The sequence below is a fragment of the Antechinus flavipes genome, chromosome 5 (assembly GCF_016432865.1).
Source record: "Antechinus flavipes isolate AdamAnt ecotype Samford, QLD, Australia chromosome 5, AdamAnt_v2, whole genome shotgun sequence".
In the NCBI taxonomy this organism is placed as follows: domain Eukaryota; kingdom Metazoa; phylum Chordata; class Mammalia; order Dasyuromorphia; family Dasyuridae; genus Antechinus; species Antechinus flavipes.
Genome location: NC_067402.1, coordinates 54416238 through 54440510, shown reverse-complemented (window position 1 = coordinate 54440510; position 24273 = coordinate 54416238). Strand labels below are relative to the sequence as shown.

Genomic DNA, 24273 nt, shown 5'->3' with positions numbered 1-24273 from the left:
GTAATATTATCCCTGATTTTCATTGCTAAAATAATGGAGAGGGGGAGAAAGAGGTGCATAGACTTTAAGAATAAAAAAAAAAAAAAAACAAACAAGTATTTTTACAGTATTGAAAAAGCATAAGAAACATTTAAAAACATATTTTTATGCTTCTACTGCAATCAAGAGTTCTTGAATTTCTGATTGATTTATTTTCAAGGTCTTTTTTCAATTAGAAAAATTTTGAAGGGGAGACACAAGCTCTGTCAAAGTGGTTTTATGTAAGGGAAGGAGATAGATGACCTCATGGTATCTTTTAAAAAGTATTTACCATTAACCTTTAAATTAAAGAAAAAAATCCTCAAAATGAAATCAGAAAGCAATGTTTCTTTAGAAATCTCTAATATTAGCACTAAATAAGAACTAAGTGTAATTCCAAAGGTCATGTTCTTTTGCTTCACTAGAATTTAAAGCCGGGAAAATAAACTAAATCCAGCCAGTCATCTGCACTCTGATCCACACCTGTAACTTTTCTCTCACCCTCTACATCTGATCGCTTATACACTCACATCTGTTATGGTGGTTCTCAGCTAGTTAGTGAAGTTCAGTCATTTGACAGAGTAAATGAATAACCAAAGGGATTTTGGAAGGGGCTCCAGGGATTGAGCAGGCTGCCTATATTAACGTAGCACTCAACAGTAAATCCTTCTTCCATCTTGCACACATATCAGTGTATCCTTTTTGTCAATAACAAGACATTCACAATGATATGGCCTCGCCCTCTGCACTCTACCCCTGACTCGGCACCATGTCTGGCTCGCCTTCACTCTGGCAGTGCTGTAGCCTTCTTCACCTGGCCACTCACTTCTTCCATCCCCCCGGGCCTCTTTTCCAACTGGTGAATTTTTTCTCATAATCTCTTTTTTTAGAGGAAAGGCCTAACTAAGCCAGCCAATCCTTCATTTCCTTTGCCAGTTCTGATTCCAGATTTCATTCAACTCCCCCACACCCTTTTCAAGTCCTTTTTGTATGTGGTTCTCTCCTCTTAAAATGTAAACTCTGGGGTCAAGGCCCATCTTTTGTTTGTATTTGCATCTCCAGCAATTAGTAGGATGCCAGGCATATATTAAGGACTTACTAAATATTTGCTGACTTGCCAATTTGTAAGCTTTACAAAAATGCTTTCATGAAAACAACCTTGTGAAGTCGGTAAATGCATTATTGTTGTTGTTTTTCCTATCATCTGTATATTATGAAGGAGATAACAGGTTCAAAGAGGTTAAGGCCTTGCCCAAGGTCAAATAGCAAAGAACAGAAGCCATGATTCAAATCCAGCTTTCTGCTAACACCAATGTCAGTGCTTTTCCAGTATTGCCTCATTAATTTTTAAGGTTTACAATAAAGTAACAGTTGAGTCACCTTACCAGCCCAGGTTGGCACAGGGAGATACAGTGTCTGTGGGCACTGGGGGGCCAGCCGTGGGGAGGGATGCGGCAGGAGTATTTTGCTGAACACTCCAGAGCAGAGAGAGGCTATGCACCAAAGCAAGATGAAATCCCAGACTCACAACAGTACAGAAACAGGTGCCAAAAGGAAGATCTGTTGTCCAGTACCCCAGTCTGGGTCACAGATCCAGAATGGACAGAGGAAGGGAGCCATGCCCAGGGGCTGGGGGGAGAGAATAGAAAAGGAAAGGCTCAAGTGCTGAATGAGACACTTATTTTTTAGACATCTTTTGTTTGACTATATGTTTGAGACATGGATTTATTTTTATCTCATTCTCAGGCAATTGGGGAAGGAAAGTGAGAGAAAACAGATTTTTGCAAATTAAAAAAAAAAGTCTAATTTTTAAAATATGCATTCTAGAACCAAGAAATCAATATACAAAATTAAAAATGTAAAACTAACAAATGTTTAAAAAATTGTAAAAATAAATCAAATAGGCCTGAATAAAGAAATATAAGAAGGCACTTGTTTTCAGAATGCGGAGATACATGGGATAACTATGGTTATGCAAGAATCAGAAAATATCAATGAAAATATATTTTACAAACATGTACACTGAAGTTACATGGCACACTTGGTCTGGAGTCAAGAAAATCTAAATTCCAATTCTATCTCAAACACTTACAGCTGCGTGACCTTGGGCAAGTCACAACCTGTTTTTTCTGTCTCAACTGTAAAATACTGTACCCATCTTCCAAGATTGTTTTGAGGAACAAATGAAATACAATTATGCATATATTTTTTTTAAATTCTGAAAGATAAAATCTGTCAACTAGAAAAAAATATTCAAGTTAGAAAACTATTCAATAATATGCACATATATTAAAATACAGTCAAGTGTTTAATTATCTGGAGCAGAAAAAAAATTAATACATGGATAATTCAAAAGTCCTTTATTTTTGAAACACGCTTTGGAAAGTGCTATATGATTATATTTAGAACAGATGTACATGCAGGGGCTACCCTTAAAATTAGTTTACATAAACTGCAGTGGATAAAGGCAGGCCATGACACAGAAATACCGAGAGGAACTTTATTTAAGTACATTTTAAAATTACTTTGCTGTAACTATACATAACAGAAACTTAGTTTTACATATGATTCTTTTTTGTTGTTCTTTGTATCCAGAAATTTTATGTTTGAAGTTTGCAAAATTTATAATGAAAAACCTTTTTTAATAAAGCTTTCAGTGCAAACACCATTATCTCTGGCCACTGACACATAAAGAATAAAAACTAAGAATGAAAAGCATGTGTTGTTATTGTTACAATTTTAAAATATGTTTGGCTCCTAACATGAAAATGATTTTTCTGTGACCTATACTCTTCTTAAATTCCTGGTCGGCAGATTACACTGTGGCTTTTCTGCAGTGCTGGCATTTGAATGAGCAATTTGTGGTGTCAGTACTCTTACATAAGAGGTATTCATCAAGTCAAAAAATTGGCCTGACTTTTCCTGCCAACAGGGCATAGAAAGTGCTACTAGACAGGACAAAAAGTCAAACAAACAAATCCTGAAACTATCAGGGGAAAAAAAGCCGGAGAAGGGGGGAGGGAAAACAAGGAGAAAAAATGAGGGGAAGAAAAGGATCTATAAGAGAAAAATTAGGTCAATGGGAAAAATGAAAATCCTAAAAGCTTTCAAAGCCTTTAAAATATGCCTTTAAAAAAAATTCCTAACTTTCTGTTATTTCTACCTGTTTATTTTACTTTTACTAAGCTATCTCAAAATAATATAAAAGGGATAAAAGAGATGTCTCATTTCAGCACAGATCTATCTTGACTGATAGTCTATTAGATAAAACAGCCCATGGAGTTGGTATATCCAGACATACATTTTGTATTATGTGTAATTATGAATCTCATTTATTTCTAATCTTTGCAGTGTTCCACAGTATCACCCAATCAGTACAATATCACCTGCAAACAGGAGCAGGCAGGAGCATCTAATATCCTATAGGAAATCCTTTTCATACTGGACAGCCTTCAGGTCAAAGTTGGTGAGTGAATCATTCAATCCACAAGCACTTATGCAGGTTATCATATTCATGATAATGTGCTAGGTGCTTGGGACACAAATACAATGAACAAAACAAATCAAGGAGTTTGCATATTTCAGTATGTTCTAGTTACCTCTCCAAAACTAATAATTAGTGGACGTTGAACAAAGATATAGCTGATGATACCTTTTGGAAGGAGATTTTATATATAATTTCTACATATGAATGGAAGACACTCTCTTGAAAACTTTTAAGTGCTGAATTTTACTCTACTGAATCAAGTATCTTTTGATGGGTCTCTAGACAAGCACTGATATGTGTGTAGATTATTCTCAACAATGATTTCCAGAGTTGAGAAAACAAAAGTGTTATTAAGTTCAGGAGTTACAAATAATTATTCTCTGTACTCTTTTTTGAAATCATGATTATAAGTTTGTTCAGTATCTTTTTCCAATATCTTGAAAATCAATGCCTGAAAAACCCCACAATTAAGCCACCTCCAGCACAGACCTATTTATATATATTTAATGAAGCCCCAGCTGTTTTTCCATTTTTGTTTTATGTCATTTCGATTACCCCTTGCTGCACAGCTGGGACAGTGATGATAGAATCCAAATGTGATAACTCATGACAAGGAAAAGTACGTCACAGAAATTATTGCAAATCCTCTCAGTTTTTGTTTCTCTTCATTTCAATTTCATCCTTAAATACCTTTGGGATGACTGGGATTAACTGGGGTCTCTTTTGTATTTTCTTATTTTCATGGTTTGTTATGAATTCATCAAATAATGGTCAACCTACCAGAGCATAATTAGACTGGACCTTGGAAGACAGTCTTTTATTGAGACTGTATAGGAAACTTTTCTACTACTGTAGATACTGACACCAAGGTTACAATTGGGATAGCCTTCAAAAACCAGTCATTTCCATGTACCAAGGAGTACGTGGGTAGAATTTCCTAAAGTCCTATTTTACATAAGATTTCCAAAAATACATTCATGTAACTAGGGCTGGCCCTCAATGTCTACAGAATAGATCAGGAAAAATTGAGCAGGTGATTTCAGAGGCCTCTGGCTAAAAAAAAATAAATAAATAACTCCTTATCTTCCTATCAGATTAAAGTAACATTTTTTATAGCTTTTTATTTACAAAACATATGCATGGGTAATCTTTCAACATTGACCCTTGCAAATCTTCTGTTCCAAATTTTCCCCTCTTTCCCCCCACCACCTCTTTTGAAAGGGAAGTAGTTCAATATATATTAAATCCAATATTTGTATACATTTTTATATAGTTACTTTGCTACACAAGAAAAATCAGATTTATAAAGGAAAAAAACCACCTGAGAAGGAAAACAAAATGCAAACAATCACAGAGAGAGTGAGAATGTTATGTTCTGGTCCACACTCATTTCCACAGTCCTCTCTCTGGGTGTAGATGGCTCTCTCCATTACTGGACAATTGGAACTGGTTTGAATCATCTCATTGTTGAAGGGAGCCATGTTAAGATAACATTTTAAGACATTATTTCTTCATTAAAACCTCAAGTGAGCAGACAAAGCATCTCTGAGTTATCTGCACATAAGACAAGTAAATTCTAATTGTTTTTAAGGATGGGGGGATGTTAATGAGTGATTTTAAAAAAAGATATTCCTATAGTACGCTGAGAGTTACAAATCCCTCAGGATATGTTATTTCATCTAAGCAGCACAAACTCAGCTAGCTGACTAGTTAATCTGACAGCATAATTTTACCTCCATCTACTCAGGACATCTTGGGAAATTTTGCCATCTTTCCTATTCCTGACCAGCCCATCTCCTCATAGGGAATAGCCCTTTCTTTTTGGACCAAAAATGAGGCCTTTCTCCCTCTCTAAGTTAACTCGCATCACTATGGAACTTCTTGGGACTGATAGGATTGGCAGCAAATGTAAATTCACGAACCTTGAGCAGGACTCAGAAGATGCTTCACATTGCCAACACCTTGAAACATCTTGAAATATCTTTGCCATTCACTCTACCAAAGACAAAGCCAGCCAACACAGAACGAGTAGGAATATGGAAATACAAGGGAAAAAGGAATGAAAAAGAAACTAAAGAATTACTGAAGAGTGTTTCTTAATGTAGCTTATATGCCGCTTTCTAAAAACAAAACTATTCTTGAATTTTATATATTAGGGTAGGAAAGAAATTAAATGTATTGCAAGCAAATCAAATTTTATCAAATTTATTTACATCAAATCTATCGAACTGTGTACATTTTTTTTTTTTAAATCAATTACTATGTGCTATATAGTTGTTATGGCTTAGATATATTAGAAAAAGGGAAAACACAATGGGGAAGTGGGGAAGTATATAACAGAAACTTTGCCTACTTCAAAATTCTTATGGGATTGACTCAATTCTATACAAACTGCTTGAGGGATTTTCTTCCCTAATATGGCAAATCCACATGCTAATTTTAATTTTATTTTTATCTTATATTAAGTAAAATCATAAAAATGAAAAAATGTAGTACTTCTGGCTGACTTTTCTGAAGCTCCCTTAAAAACAAACACAAAAGCTTACCCTTACACTTCATATTGTCTAACAGATGTGTTTCTGGAAAAATTTTAAATGAATTTTTGTAAATTGCATTAAGTTTTAAATGCAATAGGATCCAAAAGGGAAATAGTAAATCCTCTGGCAAAGTGAAAAATGACAATATCTAGAGATATTTGCATTGGGTGTTCTTAAGATCTATATAAACCACACTTTATAGCTATGTCACCCTGGTCAACCTCTGTCTCAGTTTCCTTTCAACTATAAAATGGGGATATTACAGCACCAAGTAAGATAATATATCCATCTCACATGAAAAGATAGCTCATTCTCCTTGCCAAAGCTAACTTTTCTAGATATCAACTTCATAAACATCCCATCCCACCTTCTCCAGAAGTATGTCCCCTCAATCATCCCCAGATGCCCCCCCCCCTTGTTGCTTCAGTACTGCCTATAAGCATGTTCTTATCGCTATTTTCCTCAAAGCTTTATCTAACTCAAAAATTGATCAAAGCACCTCCACTAACTACAGGCCTATCTCTCTCTCCCTTTTCTGGCTACACTCCTTGAGAAAATCCATCTATAAATGTCTCCACTTTCTTATCAGTTTTTTTCCCCCTTCTCACTCTCTCTATAATCTGGCTTCCTATCTTACCATTCAGTCAATCCACAAATACTAATTAAATGCCTGTGCTAAGTGCTGGGGGGGGGAGTGGCAAAAGATAGCTCTAGCCCTCAAGAACTACACAATCTAATGGAGAAAATAAGCAAATATGTACAAGCAAGCTACATACAAATAACAAATTTATAAGAGAGGAAAGACACTCGGATTAAAAGGATTTGAGAAAGGCTTTCTCCAGATGAGATTTTAGTTGGGACTTGAAGATTCAAACAGATGGAGAGAAGGGAGACTCTTCAAGAATGACAAACTGCCAGCGAAAGAGGTAGATAGTCTGATATAAAAAAAAGCAACCAACAGGATCAGTGGGACATTAAAATACAGGATGGGAAGGTTAAAAAAGGGGGAAAAAACTGGAAAGGTGGGAAGAGGCCGGATTATGAAGGACTCTGCATGCCAATTAGAAAACTTTGTATTTGAACCTGGAGGTAATAGGGAGGCTGAGTCTGAATAGGAAGGTGACATGGTTAGACTCACACTTTTAAGGAAATGGCTCTTATAGCTGACTGGAAGATGGATTGGAGTGGGAAGAAACTACACAGAAGGATCCAGCAGCAGGCAACGGCAACAGTGCAGGCTCTGAGGGGATAAGGATCTATACCAGAGTATTGGCAACAGTGGAGAAGAGGAGACAAATTCATGAGACAGCAAATGTGAAATGAAAAAGGCCGTGGCAACAGACTGAATGAGATGAAGAAGGAGAAGGGAAGGAGGAGAGGTGTACTGAAGTATAGTACAGAACAGAGGATGGTATACCTATGCTGCCAGCCTGAGAGACTGAGAGAATGGTATTACCCTCTACAGTAATAGGGTGGGGAGGGAGGGTTAGGAGATTAAGACAATGAGTTAGGTTTGGGGTATACCGATTTTAAGATATCTACTGGACATGCAGTATCCGATGTCTGAAAAGCAGCTGGAGATGTTAACTATGGGATGAGAGGAGGGGACAGGATGGGCAAATTTGAGAATCATTAGCATAGAGTTGGTAATTAAACCCTTGGGAGCTGAGAACATGAAGGAAAGTATTCTAGAGGGAGAAGAGGGCACAGGACAACTGAAAGTATTCTCTCCAAAGTTACTAACGATCACTCATTCGCCCTAACAGCTTTTTTTTTTTTTTTTAAATTCCCATCCTTCTTTACTTCTCTGAAGCTATTGGCCCTATCAATCACCCTTTCTACTTTTTCCTCTTTTATCTAGGTTTTCATCACCAAGTCATCCTGAATTTTGTCTTGCTATTGGACTTCAATAACTCTGGGAGAGAGAGAATGCTGACTTTTGTACAACTCTGCACATTTAAATCCAATTCCCTTGAAGATCAACACATCATCCTATGATGTCATTAGTCTTCTTCAAAACCAAGAACAAACTACAAGTTTCCATGACATTATTTATCCCCTCTTCTTTGTTCAAGGTAAATATCCCTCCTGAACTCCAGTTTAATCTCTACAAAATGCCTATAGGATATTTCTGACTTAGTGTCCCACAAATATCTGAAACTCAACATTCCAAAATTCATCAACTTTACTTCCTAAATATTTCCCTCTTCCTAAATTCCCTATTGTTGAAGGTACCATTACAACATAAATATCATCTTCAACTTCTCACTCTCATCTCCCATAAATCCAATCTTTTGCTAAGTCCTGTCAAGTTTACCTTGAAACATCTCTTGTATACATGCTCCTTTTTCAGCTCACCATTGACACTACCATGGTATGGGCACTCACAGCCTCAAGCTTAAACTACTGCAGTAGAAAGCTGGTTGGCCTCCCTACCTCAAGTATCTTCCCACTCCAATCTGTCTTCCCCTCAGTGGTCAAATCATTCTTCTGATCATTTCACATACCCCAACACCATAAACTCCAATTGGTTCCTATCAATGCCAAGATCAAATATAGAATCCTTTGACATTCAAAGTCTTTCACAACCTAGCTTCATTCCTACCTTTCCAGTTTTCTTACATTTCACTCCTCCTCCACATCCACATATTCTTTAATCCATTAATCCTGGCCTCCTTGCTAGACCTCATACAAAATATTATAACTTCAAATTCCAGGCTTCTAAATTTGGAGGCTAGTTTCCAGCTCTAAATTAAATTTCCTAACTGAAAATTCTTCAAAAACATCTCCTTTATAACGTTCCTCAAAATTCACAAGATATAAGATAAGATATAAGAAAGAAGATTTAGATATCACATAAATCAAAACTATTCATTTTACATAAGAAAAAACTGGAGCCCAAAGAGGTGAACTTAATTACCCATGGTCACCTTAAAAGTTATACCATCATACTTCCAAAAGGGAATCATCAATTTTAATTGTTTCCCTACTAGTTGCTGGCAAAATATATCTGTAAAAATAGTGAAATTATTCATAAATATGGTCTGATAATCCAACAAAATCATAGTTTTAGTCAGCATCAAAAATAAAATAATAGCAACAGAAATGGAATTAGAAATAGGAATCAGAAAGTTGTTCATAGTCCAGGTTTTCACATAAATTCAAAATCAAAAAGACCTAAGAAAGAAAAAAAGATAAAGTTAAATATGACTATTAATGCCACTCCATGGACTAGTTATACAGTACGTGCACCGCTGGAAAGGAACAGTGTAGTAAAAAAGCTATTAAAAACCTTGAGCTATAATTCTTTTGTCACTTGCTAGTTAGTTACAAGTCAAACAAGTTAATTAACTTTATAAATTTAGATATTTTGAAATCAGAACAATCAATCCTATGTATCACAGAATCAGTCTTTAGTTGATCTTCTAGTCAAAGATTTTAATGTATAAAATGATAAACTTTGTTCTAAGTATAATCATATAATGCCCAGTTGTTTAACCAGTTACAACTGACTCTTTGTGACTCCAATGCCATCTATACTATTTGCTAAATGTAAAACAGATATTTGAGGAAAATATAATTTATTGATTAAAGAACAGATTACTATTTTCATTTTAAGCATAAAAAGAAATACCTAAAAACAGTCCTCTTTATCAGTAGAAAACCTAAGTTACAATGAAATTTATCAATTTATTGAATATTCAATAGCACCCAATGATGAAATATATTACTAAATTTTTAAAATATATTTTAATTTCTATTTACAATGCAGTTATGCTGGGACATAAAGAAAATTTCAATTTTAACAAAGCAAATGGTTTTTATCTTAATTAGTTTCAATGTCAAAAAAGTCTATTTGGGGCAGTGGTCCCAAAGGTTTGTACAAAATATTTGGAGAAAAGTAAATAAATACAAAAACCAAGAGAATCTCAACATGTCTATTGAAAGAGTTCAGTAGAAAGAAATGAGGAGTCAGGAGACCTGAGTTCAATTCCAACCTTGGCCATTAACTTGTTATGAGACCCAGCTGCATCAATTTACAAGAATAAAAAATAATAAAAATGAATTTAAAGATGTACAACGTAACAATCCCTTCCAAGAAAAATAACTGGATATAACAATGCTCTAATATTTCATGTGGTAGGAATTTAATACAATATCACAGGTATCTGACATTCATTTAATACTGCTGTGATATAAGATAATTTTAGGAATCGTAAAAATCATATTTATGTCATTGGCAGAGAGAACACTAAACAGAAATTAAGACTGAAACTTAACATAAAGAATGATTTTTTAAAATTCAAAGAATAAAAAACATTATTAAGCTAGAAGGAGAAATGAGTCAGAAAATGGAGAAATCTTAAATAGCTACACTAAAAGTCAGAAGTTAACAGATAAGGAAAAAAAATAGTAAGTCAAAATGAGATGCTGTTATTTGTTCCAGAAAATGAACATGCAGGAATCTCGAAACAATTTATCTTTTTGCATTAAATATGCCCCAATTTTTTTCATTTGGAAGTCATAAAAATAAAACACAGAGAAAAGCAAATAACCTAACAGACTTGAAATCATCAACTTAAACATAAGGGAGGTCAGAGCAACTGGTCTTCAGTTTAAAATTATACTCTGCAAAACAGTAAAAAGTTATTTTTGTATTCTAAATGCTTGGTGACAAAACAGTTAAGGAAAATGATCTCTTGGAATGTAAAGTATTTAATGAATTACTTAGCACTCTTAAGAAACTAATAAAGGAAATCAGGAGAAATAAGGGAAAATTAAGCTTTTGAATGCTAACTTTCTTCTTCATTGAACGGAGAGGGAGAGAGAAATGGAGGGAGGAAAAAAGGGAGGGAGGGAGGGAAGAAAAAGACATGAATCAAAATAAATGAAGAACTGGAAAAGGAGAAAGATAAAGAAAACAGAGATTAATTCAATATTTCATAATATGAAGAAGTAATCCTGTTATCAAAATCTATTACAGTTTATAAAGGTAAGATGTGGGCTATAGTATGGATCCTATCTTTGCATTTTCTCAATTCTTATCAGAGCTAAGAAGTCTAAACAACTTTAGGGTAGCACCAGCAAATTGAAATGATGGTCTCTTTTATAAAGAAAGCATGAAAACTTCTCTATTTCTTAGCCAGTACTAAATGGTTTTGATGATAGCTGCTTTATAACAGTTTTAGATCTGGTACAGCTAGGCCACCTTCATTTGCTTTTCTCTTCATTAATTACTTTGAAATTCTTGACCTTTTGTTCTTTCTGATGAATTTAATGTTATTTTTTTCTAGGTCAGTAAAATAATTTCTTGGGAGTCTGATTGTTATAGCACTAAATAAATAGATTAGTTTAGGGAGTACTGTCATCTTTGTTATATTCGCTCGACCTATCCACGAGTACTGGATATTTTTTCAATTGCTTAGAAGTGACTTTTATTTGTGTGGACAGTGTTTTGTATTTTTGCTTATATAGTTCCTGACTTTCCCTTGGCAGATAAATTCCCAAATATTTTATAAAGTTATTTTAAATGGAATTTCTCTTTGTATCTCTTGCTGTTGGATTTTGTTAGTGATATATAAAAATGCTGATGATTTATGTGGGTTTATTTTGTATCCTGCAACTTTGCTAAAGTTGTGGATTATTTTTAATAGCTTTTTATAGTTGATTCTCTGGGGTTCATCACATCATCTGCAAAGAGTGATAATTTGATTTCCTCGTTACCTACTCTTAACTCCTTTAATCTTTTTTACTTTTCTTATTGCCAAGGCTAGCATTTCTAATACAATACTGAACAGCAATGGTGATAGTGGTCAACCTTGTTTCACCCCTGATCTTACTAGAAATGGTTCTAGTTTATCCCCATTATATATGATGCTTGCAGGTGGTTTGAAATTGATGCTACTATTTGAAGAAGTCCATTTATTTCTATACTCGCTAGTGTTTTTAATAGGAACGGGTGTTGGATTTTATCAGATATTTTTTCTGCCTCTATTGAGGTAATCATATGGTTTTTATTAATTTGGTTATTGACATGGTCAATTATGCTAATAGTTTTCCTAATATTGAACCAGCCTTGCATTCCTGGTATAAATCCTACTTGCCTGTGGTGTATTATCCTGGGGATGATTATCTGTAATCTCTTTGCTAATATTTTATTTAAGATTTTTGCATCCATATTCATTAAGGAGACTGGTCTATAATTTTCTTTCTGTTTTCGCCCTACCAGGTCATACCATGTCTGTGTCATAAAATGAATTTGGTAGGAGTCCTTCATTCCCTATTTTTACAAATAGTTTATATAGTATTGGAGTTAATTGTTCTTTAAATGTTTGGTAGAATTCACATGTAAATCCATCTGGTCCTGGGGATTTTTTTCTTAAGGAGTTGATTAATAGCTTGTTCTATTTCTTTTTCTAAAATGGGACTATTTAAGTAATTTATTTCCTCTTCTGTTAATCTGGGCAATCTATATTTTTGTAGGTATTCCTCCATTTCACTTAGGTTGATCAATGGAATAGATTAAGTTCACAGAACAAAATAGCCAATGACTACAACAATCTAGTAGTTGACAAACCTACAGACCCCACCTTTTGGGATAAGAATTCACTATGTGACAAAAACTGCTGCGAAAATTGGAAACTAGTATGGCAGAAAAGTAGGTATAGACCCACACCTAATAGCACACACCAACATCAGGTCAAAATGGGCTCATGTTCTAGACATTAAGAATGATAATATAAACAAATTAAAAGAACACAGGATAGTGTACCTCTCAGACCTGTGGAGGAGGAAGGAATTTGTGATCAAAGAACTAGAGATCATTATTGATCATAAGATAGATAATTTTGATTATATTAAGTTAAAAAGTTTTTGTACAAACAAGATTTGTGCAGACAAGATTAGAAGGGAAGCAATAAACTGGGAAAACATTTTTACATTCAAAGGATCTGATAAAGGCCTTATTTCTAAAATATATAGAGAATTGACTCAAATTTATAAAGTTCAAGCCATTCTGCAATTGATAAATGGTCAAAGGATATGAACAGACAATTTTCAGATGAAGAAACTGAAACTATTTGTAGCCACATGAAAAGGTGCTTCAAATCACTATTAATCAGAGAAATGCAAATTAAGAAAATCCTGAGATACCACTACACACTTGTAAAACTGGCTAATATGACAGGAAAAGATATTAACAAATGCTGGAGAGGATGTGGGAAAACTGGGACACTGATACATTGCTGGTGGAACTGTGAAGGGATCCGACTATTCTGGCAAGCAGTTTGGAACTATGCTCGAAAAGTTATCAAACAGTGCATATCCTTTGATCCAACAGTGTTTCTACTGGGTCTATATCCCAAAGAGATATTAAAGGAAGGAAAGGGACCACATGTGCAAAAATGTTTGTGGCAGCCCTCTTTGTAGTGGCAAGAAACTGGAAACTGAGTGGATGCCCATCAGTTGGAGAATGGCTGAATAAGTTATGGTATATGGATGCTATTTGTTCTGTAAGAAATGACCAGCAGGATGAATACAGAGAGGCCCGGAGAGACTTACATGAACTGATGCTAAGTGAAATGAGCAGAACCAGGAGATCATTATACACTGCAACAACAAGACGATACAACAGTCAATTCTGATGGACGTGGCTCTCTTCAACATTGAGATGATTCAAACCAGTTCCATTCGTGCAGTGATGAAAGAGAGCCATCCACACCCAGAGAGAGAACCATGGGAACAGAGTGTGGAACACAACATACCATTCTTATTCTTTCTGTTATTTGCTTACATTTTGTTTTCTTTCTCAATTTTTCATTTTCTTCCTTCTTGATCTGATTTTTCTTGTGCAACAAAATAACTGTATAAATATGTATACATATGTTGGATCTAACATATATTTCAACATATTTAACATGTATTGGACTATCTGTCAGCTAGAGGAGAGTGTGGGGGAAAAGAGGGGAAAATTTGGTAGAAAAGGTTTTGCAAGGGTCAATGTTGGAAAAATTACCCATGAATATGCTTTGTAAATAAAAAGCTTTAATAATAATTTTTAAAAAGAAAGCATGAAAAACAATAACCTTAAGCATTTTATGGGAATATGTATTAAAAAAAATTACAAATGGTTTGGAATGGTGGAATGAACAAAAGAGTGTTCCACCTAGGAACAACAGTAAAATGTAAAATACTTTAAAAATAACTTTTAAGGTCCAGCAAATGAACACGTATAAAAATTCACAACAAGGTTTGAAATCTGGCATAGCTCAAAAAGTCATCCATCACTGTTTCTGTAATGAATAGTCCTGTGGGGGGAGAGTTCCAACATAATGCCTTTGGCAAGAATGGTAGATCATTGCTCCATCTGTATACAACTACTTTCGCCATAACAATCCACAGTATCATGACCTTCATTCACAAAGACTAAAAGTAGTAGGCATTTATTTTTGTTTCTTAAAAAACAAAACTAAAATAAAATTACCTTTACAAAAATAAAATTCTCTTCATATTTTCAGAAAAATAACTTAAAGTGTGCAAATCTGAACCTCTGGTAAAGAAAAGGTGCCAGAGCCACAAAAAGGATACCAGAGGAGAAAAACAATACATGAAATGAAAGAATCTAATTAAACTCTAATAGGGTATAAGTTACACAGAACCACAATGAGAGAATCACAAAATGTCAAAGGTGAAAGGTGAGGCCCTCTGATCCAAATTATATCATTCCCTTCCCATCCAAAAAAGGCAACATCTTGGTATACTGGAAAGTTTATTAGCCTGAAGCCAGAGCATCTGGATTCAAATCTTGCCTTCTGTTTACTGACAGTGGGACTTCAAGCAAAAACATGACTTAATCTTTCTGGTCAACAGTATTCTCATTTGCAAAATGAAAAAGAGAGAAGATAAAAAGAAGGAAGGAAAGACATATTAAGCATTTAATATGTGCCAGGTTTTATATTAAACACTTTAAAGATATTACATCATTTAACCCTCATAACAACCCTGGAATGTAGCTGATGCTATTATTCCCATTTTACTGAGAAAGAAAGTGATTTTCTCAAGGTCACACAGTTAGTAAAATGTATGAGACTATTTTTACTCAGACCTTCCTGACTCCAGGTACAGCTCTTTATCCACAAGGCTGGTGAGTTTTTTCTTAAATCTATATGGAATGTCTGTCTGTCTCTGTCTCTCTCTGTCTCTCTCTGTCTCTCTCTTCTCTCTCTGTCTCTCTCTCTCTTCTCTCTCTCTCTCTCTTCTCTCTCTCTCTCTCTCTCTCTCTCTCTCCTCTCTCTCTCTCTCTCTCTCTCTCTCTCTATATATATATATATATATATATATATATGTAGTGTTTTAATTGCCACCTTCTCCCTTAAAAATATAAATAACTTATTGGGAGCTAACAAATCTGATCCCCAAATTTAGAACCAGATAAATTTCTTCGGCTTTTTAGGAATGGGGGAAAAGTAGGAGGTAGAGATGAAGTTAGGGCAGGATTTGCTTCCAATACTAGATTGAGGCAAAATCAGCATCACTATGAGATCTTTTGAAAAAACAGAAAGCTCAGCAAATCTGACCAGACCAAGATAATCATAAAATTACTTAATTTTGCTGGATATAATATATTCTTTGGATTGTTGATAGATAGTATTCCAAGACCTGAGGTCTTTCACTGTAGTCACTGATAAATTATGTACAATTCTAATTGGGTTTTTTGGTTGCTTGTAAAATTTTTTTTTGATTTGAGAGTTTCAAAATTTAGCAATGATGTTCCTACATCTTTTCTTGAAGGATGGATTTTTTTTTCTACTTCTACTCTCCCCTTTCCTGTTCAATCACTTCAGGATAATTTTCTTTAATTATTTCTTGTATGATGATGTCAAGGTTCTTTTTTTGATCATAGCTTTCAAGCAATCCAATTAGTCTTGTTTCCTCTTCTTGATCTGTTCTCCAAATCTACTTTTCTTATAAGATGTTCACATTCTCTATTTTTTAATTCTTTATATTTTGTTATTTCTCGGTCTCTTATAACTTCACTGGCTTCTCTTTGCTGATTCCAATTTACACATTTTCTTCCTTAAGACTTGAACACACAACTTTCAAAGGAAGAAATTTATGAAGAGGCCTAGGAAAAAATGCTTTAAATTACTAATAATTAACAAAATAAAAATGAAAGCAAGTCAGGAAAACATATACATTGATATGCACTGTGGGTAGAACTGTGAATTGGTTCAGCCACTGTAGAATCAGAAATGATGCCCAAAAAAGTCACTAAACTGTGCATGCTTTCAAATCCATTAATATTACTACTACTTGGACAATACTATATATATTTTTAAAAAAGAGAGAGAGAGAGAGAGGATCATTTTTTTTTAAATATTTGTAGTAGCTCTTTTTTTGTGATGTCAAAGAAATGAAAACTAAGTAGGCATTCATCATTTGAAGAATGACTTAGCAAAATTACAGCATATGAATGGGAAGAAATACTAATGTGCTATACAAAATGAAGAAAAGGAATGATTTCAGAGAAACCTAAGAAAATCTGTATGAACTGGTGGGAAGTTCTTCAAGTTCTAAAGTGAGCAGAACTAGAAATACATATAAGTTACAAAAAAAAAAAAAAACACAACTTTAAGAAATGTAAGAGTTCTGATCAACACATATAAAATAATTAATCATGATTCTAGAGCAGAGTTTCTTAAACTTTTGTTACTTGCCATGATTTCTTTTCATCTGAGAAATCTTTATAATGACCCTAGATATAAACATATATAAGAGATATACAAATCAAACATTTACTGATGAGAAGCCAAAATTTTAAGACCCCTCACATTCAGTTACAAAATCTCATATAGGGTCACGAATCAGTTTAAGAAACCATATTGTAGAGGACTGAATGAAGCATACTAGTGGCAATGGACTCAGTGTAAAATTGATATGGCCAATTAGAGAATTTCTTTTTACTATCCATGTTTTGTTTTCAATAGGGTGGGTTAGGTGGGAGGGGAAAAGAAATCTTATTAAATGAAAAAAATTAAATTTTCTTTAAAAAGAAAAAGAAACCAAGGAGCCTGAGTTTTCACTGATGTCTAAATCAAGTAGTACTAACAACTACTTAAGACTTTTTCTCCCTAACCTCCCCTCCCCCAAATCATCATAACAGAAAATGCCAAAACACACAAACAGGCAGAATAGAGCACTCAGTAGTTTCGGCTACAATTGATATGAAAACATATTGTCCAACATAATGAAACTGCTATTAGGACCCAACACCTGGAATTTGTTGAGTCTTACAATGTTAACTGAAATACAAGATTCCAGCAACTTTCTTTGATTAGTTCATCAAATAGGAAAAACAACCACCACTCATCAAAAATGTGAAGACTACAATTAGGAAATTTTTGGATCAGACTTTTAATTTCATTACTATAGGTGATTCCAAGTGAGGAAATTCCCTCTAGTAGTGCAGATCAGCAACCAGAATGAATACTCCTTGCCTTGGTTACTTATCTTTGTTTTAATATTACTTATGGCACAGTAAATACTTTAAAACTTTTTTCATTCATTCATTCATACATTCATGTGTTAAGAGTGGAACTTGAAGAGATCTTCAAATCTGATATCTACTCTGTCATTCAGCTTCTAAAAATCAGTCTGGATTCCATTTAAAGTCTAATGATTTTAATCATCAGATATGTAATCTGAAAGGAAGATAACACTACAACAATGTACAAGAACTTTCTCCTTTTTTTATGTTATAACATATGAAATATTTACTCATTTTCATACTAAGCCAAATATCAGAACATATTTTTTTAAAATGTGGTGTATCCAGTGAACCTGTGAGGGAGAAAGCCATGGGCATCCAGAAGGAGAATTATGGGACTGAATGTGGATCACTATATATTGTTTTCACCTTTTTTGGTGTTTTTTCTTTCTCTTTTTTCCTTTTTCATTTGACTGTGCTTGTGCAGCATGATAAATTTGAAAACGTATAGAGGAATTGCACATGTTTAACATATATTGGATTGTTCACATTCTGAGGGAAGGTGGGAGAAAGGAAAGGATTTTTAGAAGCTGAATGACAAGAGTGGATATCAGGTTTTGTAAGGGTGAATTTTGAAAACTATTTTTGCATGCATTTTGAAAATAAAAAGCTATTGTTAAAAAAGAAAAAGAAAAAGAAAAAAGTGAAAGATTCCCAAGGCCCAGTTGATACTTCACTTATTTTTAGCCATATTCAACATAACAATCACAATACAATGAATTTCTCCCTACTTAAAATTCATCATGCCCTTAGACACAAAAAAATTTAAAAGTAGCTTTTTTGTAGTAGCAAAGAACTAGAAAGCAAAGGGGTGAACATTAATTGAAACATGACTGAACAAATTAAGGCATATATTTTTAGGCCATTAAAAATGATGGGGGAAAAATGGTTTCCATGAAATCTAGGAAGACTTTTAGGAGCTGATGCAGTGTAAAGCAGGAAAAATAACATATGTATTAACGTACTGCAAAAACAAACAACTTTGTAAAACTTAAGAGCTGACAGACTCAATAACTAATCATGATAAGAGGACCAACTATGAAAAATATTACTCAATCCAAACAGAGAGGTAATAATTGAACTTAGGATGCAGACTGAGACTATGCATATTTGTTACAAGTCTTTTTTTTTTTTTTTTTAAATGATGGGATCTGAGGAAAGGATAGATTTGTTGATTTAATATATAAATAATAAAATTCATTGTAGCATGGATTTACACATAAATGTATCATAACATCATCAATAAATGTCATCTGTCCCCTTTCCATGCAATAGTTTCCTTCTAAAATGAAAAGCCTGATTTTATTTCAGTATATTACCAGTATCCAAAACCAGCCTTACCAAGAGTAAGTATTTAATAGTTTGCTGACTTGCTTCACTTTTATTACTGGTATGATAGGTCATAATATACCTGAACTCAATATAAGTTAAGAAATAACCTTTCAAATCTCCCTTGGCCCTTCCAAACTCCAATATCCCAACCACAGAACTAGAAGAAAAAATTCTAAACTCTGAAAGCTGTAACAGATACAAAAACATATGAGAAATATAGAATTAGGAAGGTAAGGATCAATACAATGACACTAATATTAAAGTAGGAATAAAACAATATTTTTAGAAACAGTAACAAGATATTCAAATGAAAAGAGATACCGTAAGGAATGAAACTGTCTAGCAAAGAAAATCATCAGGTGTAATGGGCTGAAGCTTGAGTTGATGCACTGAGGTTCCAAGCACATGAGGCTAAATAGTAATTGGACCATACTCTACTAATATATATGCTTGGAGAAAGAATGGCCCCCCAGCCCACTCTTTGTGCAAGTCTTGATGTGGTGTATAGGAAATGACGACTTTGGTGGATGGAGGCAGGGGGGTGGGAAAGGGAAGCAGAAAAGAGAGACCACTGGCTAGCGTCTTGACACGGCTGCTCACATTGCTATGGCTACTGCCCTTCACCTCCTATCCCCTTTTCACCTGCAATCCCCTTTCACCTCTGCTGTCTGGCTTCCTGTTGCAGCTTGCTATCGCAATCCTTCTTCACCTCTACTGAGAATAAAGATTGAAGATTTTTCCTTTAACCTGAATTCCTGACTCCAGCTGATTTTAAATACCCGGTCATCACAATCAGACATTATTTATTTTCTAGCAAAATGATTCAGTTATCACAAACAACTTATCTCCATAACTAAAATAGTAATGCTAAGTAATACTAACAGGCTCAGAGCTGTTAAGTGGCTTATTGCAGTTGACACTGCTAGTAGTATAGGGAATTAAAGGCCACAACTAATGGTAAAATTGGACTTGAACCCTGGCTATCTGAAGTTATCTACTATTCATATTGTCTTTCCACTCTATTATATGAATAAAAAAATTATATGGTAAATTTTAACATGATTGTCAAAATAGATATTCACCAAGTCAAAACCCACCACTTATAAAAATAAAGGATACCAAAGATTTTAGAATGATCAGATATCTCTTGATGTCAACTCTAAAAGTAGCAAGCTCACTACGGAAAGACAGTTTAAAAAGAAACTAAAACAAACAGGGACATTTAGTTAGATACAGAAGGAAGGGCCTGGCTGAAAAGAAGTGTAAATATAGGGTGATTCATAACACTCTATGACCAGGTAGGTGGCACAATGGATAAAGTAGAGCCTCGAAATAAGAAGCAAGACTCCTAGAGTTCAAATCTAACCTCAGACATTTACAGTTGTGTGACACCTGGCATGTCACGTCATCCAGCTTGCCTCAGTTTGCTCATCTGTAAAATGAGCTGGATAAGGAAATGGCAAACCACTCTAGAATCTTTTTCAAGAAAACCCCAAGTGGGATCAAAGAGTCAGACAGGACACAAATGATTAACAAGAGAGTTACTATGTTTACTGCTAAAGCCAGAGGAGTAAAAAGTTTCATTTAAGAATATCCAGCAAAGGCTGATCTACTCTACCAGGAATTAAAGCTTATTTTAACTTCATTGGGAAAACATGGAAAACACAATTACTTCAAGCAACAAGGTACAATTTCAGAGATAGCAGCAGCAAGAAGTGCAACCACAACCTTGACTCAAACACATATTCATGGGGGGGTGGGAGACACCAGGAAAAGGGTGAGAGGGAACAGAATTCTTTTGAGAAAACAGATGGTAACTATTGCTGATGGGTACTTTATCAAACAAGCTTAACAGTAGATTTTATTACTACTGGCATGTAGAATGCATGTGTGTATCTATACACACAAACACACCCCTCTCTGGTATGAGACAAAGCCTACAAATTTTTAGTATAGGCTTTGATCTTTCTGAAATGTGCCTGTGCATTGTTGTGCTATCATTCTAAAAGGAAAGCTTAAGATCCGAATCTCACAGTTCAAAACTACTGTATACCATAGGTGACAAATTTCTTGCCTGCAGGCCACAACTCCTGCAAGCAGCCCAAACTATGTTAGAATGTAATTGGGAAATGTTAGCAAAATAAACAAAAGTACAATACAACATAATATTAATATGTGGTTTCCTAAGTCAATATAAAGACCACAGACTTTTATTTTAATATGCCATAACTCCTGCACACTAGTCCCACCTGAGCATTTGCTAATCCACTTATTCAAATCCTATATAACCTGGTCCCAATTTTATGAAGCTTTCTCTGAGATTTCTGTTTATACTACTATTTACATCTTACTAAACATATAGTTAAGTCTAGATATTAGCATTGTTTTCCTCTATTTCATGTTTTGTCTCCTCAAATAAAATTGTAAACTCCTTGAAAGGTATAGGTGTCTTATACTTCATCTGAAATCTCTAACATGATAATTACAAAGTCAATGATCAATAATTTTCTGGAATTTCTAGTTACTTTTATCAATCATAACAACTTCTTACACAATCCTCTTTGTTCTCTAACTCATATGGCTACTGGGAGGGTTTCTTTTGGTTTTCATTATGCTACAGGACATATTTTCTTACCAATGGAAAAAAAAAAGGAATAATAATTCACATTCATATAATGATTTAATTTTTAGTACTTTCCTTAAAAGTAAGCTTTATGACAAAGAAAGTACAATTGAAATAAATTTTACAGATGAGAAGATTGAGTCTCACTCAGATTAAATGACTTACCCAGAGCTACAGATGAATTAATGTAACATGAAGACAAATTATCCAAACACTACTTATAGAATGAATTCCAGACTAGAGTTTACGTCTACTTGGTATCACCTGATTCTTTAAGATATTATTTCAGTCCATTAGCACTTAGCAAAAAGTTGGTAACATCAAGAAAAGTAATGAAAACCAATAAAGACACAAGTCACAGATACAAATCTGGAAAGGGTTTGAGGTAACTTCTAGTGCAAGCCCTTCATTTGAAAGATAGATAATTCTAGTCCCTGTACAAAACCATAGTGGACATAACAAAATAAATTCAGTAGTCTTGGTTTGTAGCAACTGAAAAATGGTAAGTGATCCAGAAATGCTGAATTAAGAAAGACTAAAATTAGTCAAGGAAATAGAATTATTGATATGGGAATAGAGGAGAGGTTAAGGCTTCAGTCTGTAAAGACGAAGACTGAAGAAACACGATATTATAAAGTTTCTGGATAGGAAAGAACAGAGATATCATTCACCAAATTCTGGAATCCTAATTCCTGAGAAAACTCCTGGAAGCATTAAGATGTCAAATAAATAAAAAGAAATTACACTTTATACAAATATAAACTTAAAAAACTAAGATTGAAAAAAAAAAAACCTACTTCCAAAAAAAGATTATACTAAATTATTAAATCCACCAAGAGGAGGATTTATGATTTTCTCCAAAATGAGCTAAACTCACCGTGCCTGTGTTCCCTTCGTAAATACATCAAACAAAATGTGTACAAAATTTATCCAATATTTTAACCAAGACAAAATTTTTCATCTTAACACATGTTCACAAAAATCAAGCTAAACAATTTTTAACACCAATCCAAGCCAATCTAATTAGTGAGAAATTCTAAAAACACTTAAGAGCACTTGTTTAAAAATGAAGCAAAGGGCCTAATTGCAAATGTAAAAACTTTTAAGGGAATAGCCTCAGTATGTTAAGTTGCTAAACTGAAAGTCGGTTAACAGATTTTAAGTGTTCTCTCGGTCTCTTTCCTCTGTTTTTCTCTTTGTCTCCCTGTCTCTGCCTCTGCTACCTTCTCTGCTCCCTTCCTTATAGGAAAAAAAACCGTCCTGTGTTCCCTAGTTCAAACAGAACAGGTCTAACTACTGTGTGTGTCTGCGGACCCGCCACTACCGAGTGCTCCAGGAGCTTTCCTCACTCCAATGACACGTAATCGATGTACCTGAAGCTGATCGCCTTCGGCTTTCGGGCCGCCGGGCGGGGGGTGACAGGAACCCCGAGGCACCCCGTGGGCGCCCGGCTGTGCCTGCGAGCTCCCGGGCGCCTCCAGCGCGCACAGGCAGGGAAGAGGGCGAGCGGACAAAGGCAGCGGTTGCCCTGCACCGAAGCCAAGCCGGCGAGCTAGGGGCCGGCAGCCCGGAGCACTGGGCACACCTCAGACAATTGGCGTCTAAGCCCCCAGTCTCGGGGGACCCGTGGCTGGGGGCTCCCCCGCGGTTCCGGCCCCGGGCATCCTCCCGCCTCCGGTCCCTCTCACCTTGGTTACAGAAAAGGCTCCACAGCTTGGCGAAGAGCAGCCCCATCACGCGAGGCCAACCCGCTGCGGGGCCCTTCGCAGGTGCCGCGGCGCCGAAGGACGAGAAGCCGCCCGGGCCCCCACGCCCGGGAGCGGCGCGGGCCGGGACCGGGCAGAGGCTCGCGGAAGGCGGTGGCGGCCGGAGCTCCTCGCACCGACCCCCAGGAAAACTGCTACGAACACCCGCTTGCACCGTCACGGAGAGCGAGGACGCGCGTGTGGATGCCAGCGGCTCCCGGCGGTCTCTTTGTTCGGCCGGCTGAGCCCGGCGGCAATCCGTAGGGCCCTGGGCCTCGACCCTCCTCCCGCAGCAGCCCACCGCCGCTCACTCCAGCTCGCCCTCTCGTAAACCCCGCCCCCACATTCCCTGGCCCGCCCTCCTCCGGGCCCGATCCCTCCCCGTCCCGATGCGTTCTGCGTCATCGCGCTGACGAATGCTGACGCCACGGACGTGGCATGGCCCCGACCCTCGTTCCGATTGGTTTCCACAAAGCCGGGTATTCCCTTGTGGGCGGGTAGGAGTTTCCCGGGACAGTGGGGGAGGGAAGGGGAGGGAAGGGGAGGGAAGGGGAGGGAGGACACGGGTCGCGGTGAGGTCGAAACCATGAGATCACGAGCCTATGCTAGGCGCGCCTTCTGACGTTCAATCCCCTCCGGCACCCGACGAGGGCGGGGCCGAGGCGGGGCCCTGAAGGGCTCGGCCCTCCCTGCCGAGGAGTGTGTGGTCGGCGATCTTAGTGGGGTATAAGGATGATGGGTGGAGCCCAACTTCCTTTCCTTGGGACGTCCCAACTCTATTGTGCTGTGACAAAGAAAGGAAAACGCTGGAGGGAGGAAAGGAAGCCGGGAGCCAGGAAAGAAAACTGCATTTATTTAGCGCTTCCGGTGTGCCTAGCACTGTGCTAAAAAGTGGGGTGCGGCTTACCAGGGGACCGTCCCTGACTTCGAATTAAACCAAACTGGAAACCCTACGGCTGCTCAACAACCGGGGGAATGATTGAATC

The 24273-nt window shown here is 36.1% G+C and overlaps 1 protein-coding gene across 1 annotated transcript in view; it reads right to left on the bottom strand.

The window, feature by feature from the left end:
• The window catches only part of ARL5B (ADP ribosylation factor like GTPase 5B), a 43232-nt gene extending 19613 nt beyond the window's left edge, over positions 1 to 23619 (bottom strand). The window contains exon 1 of the mRNA XM_052000175.1: positions 23231 to 23619. Coding sequence (XP_051856135.1) covers positions 23231 to 23276 — 46 coding nt within the window. The 5' untranslated portion in view covers positions 23277 to 23619. The remainder of the gene's footprint in view (positions 1 to 23230) is intronic.
• Positions 23620 to 24273: the final 654 nt, after the last annotated feature.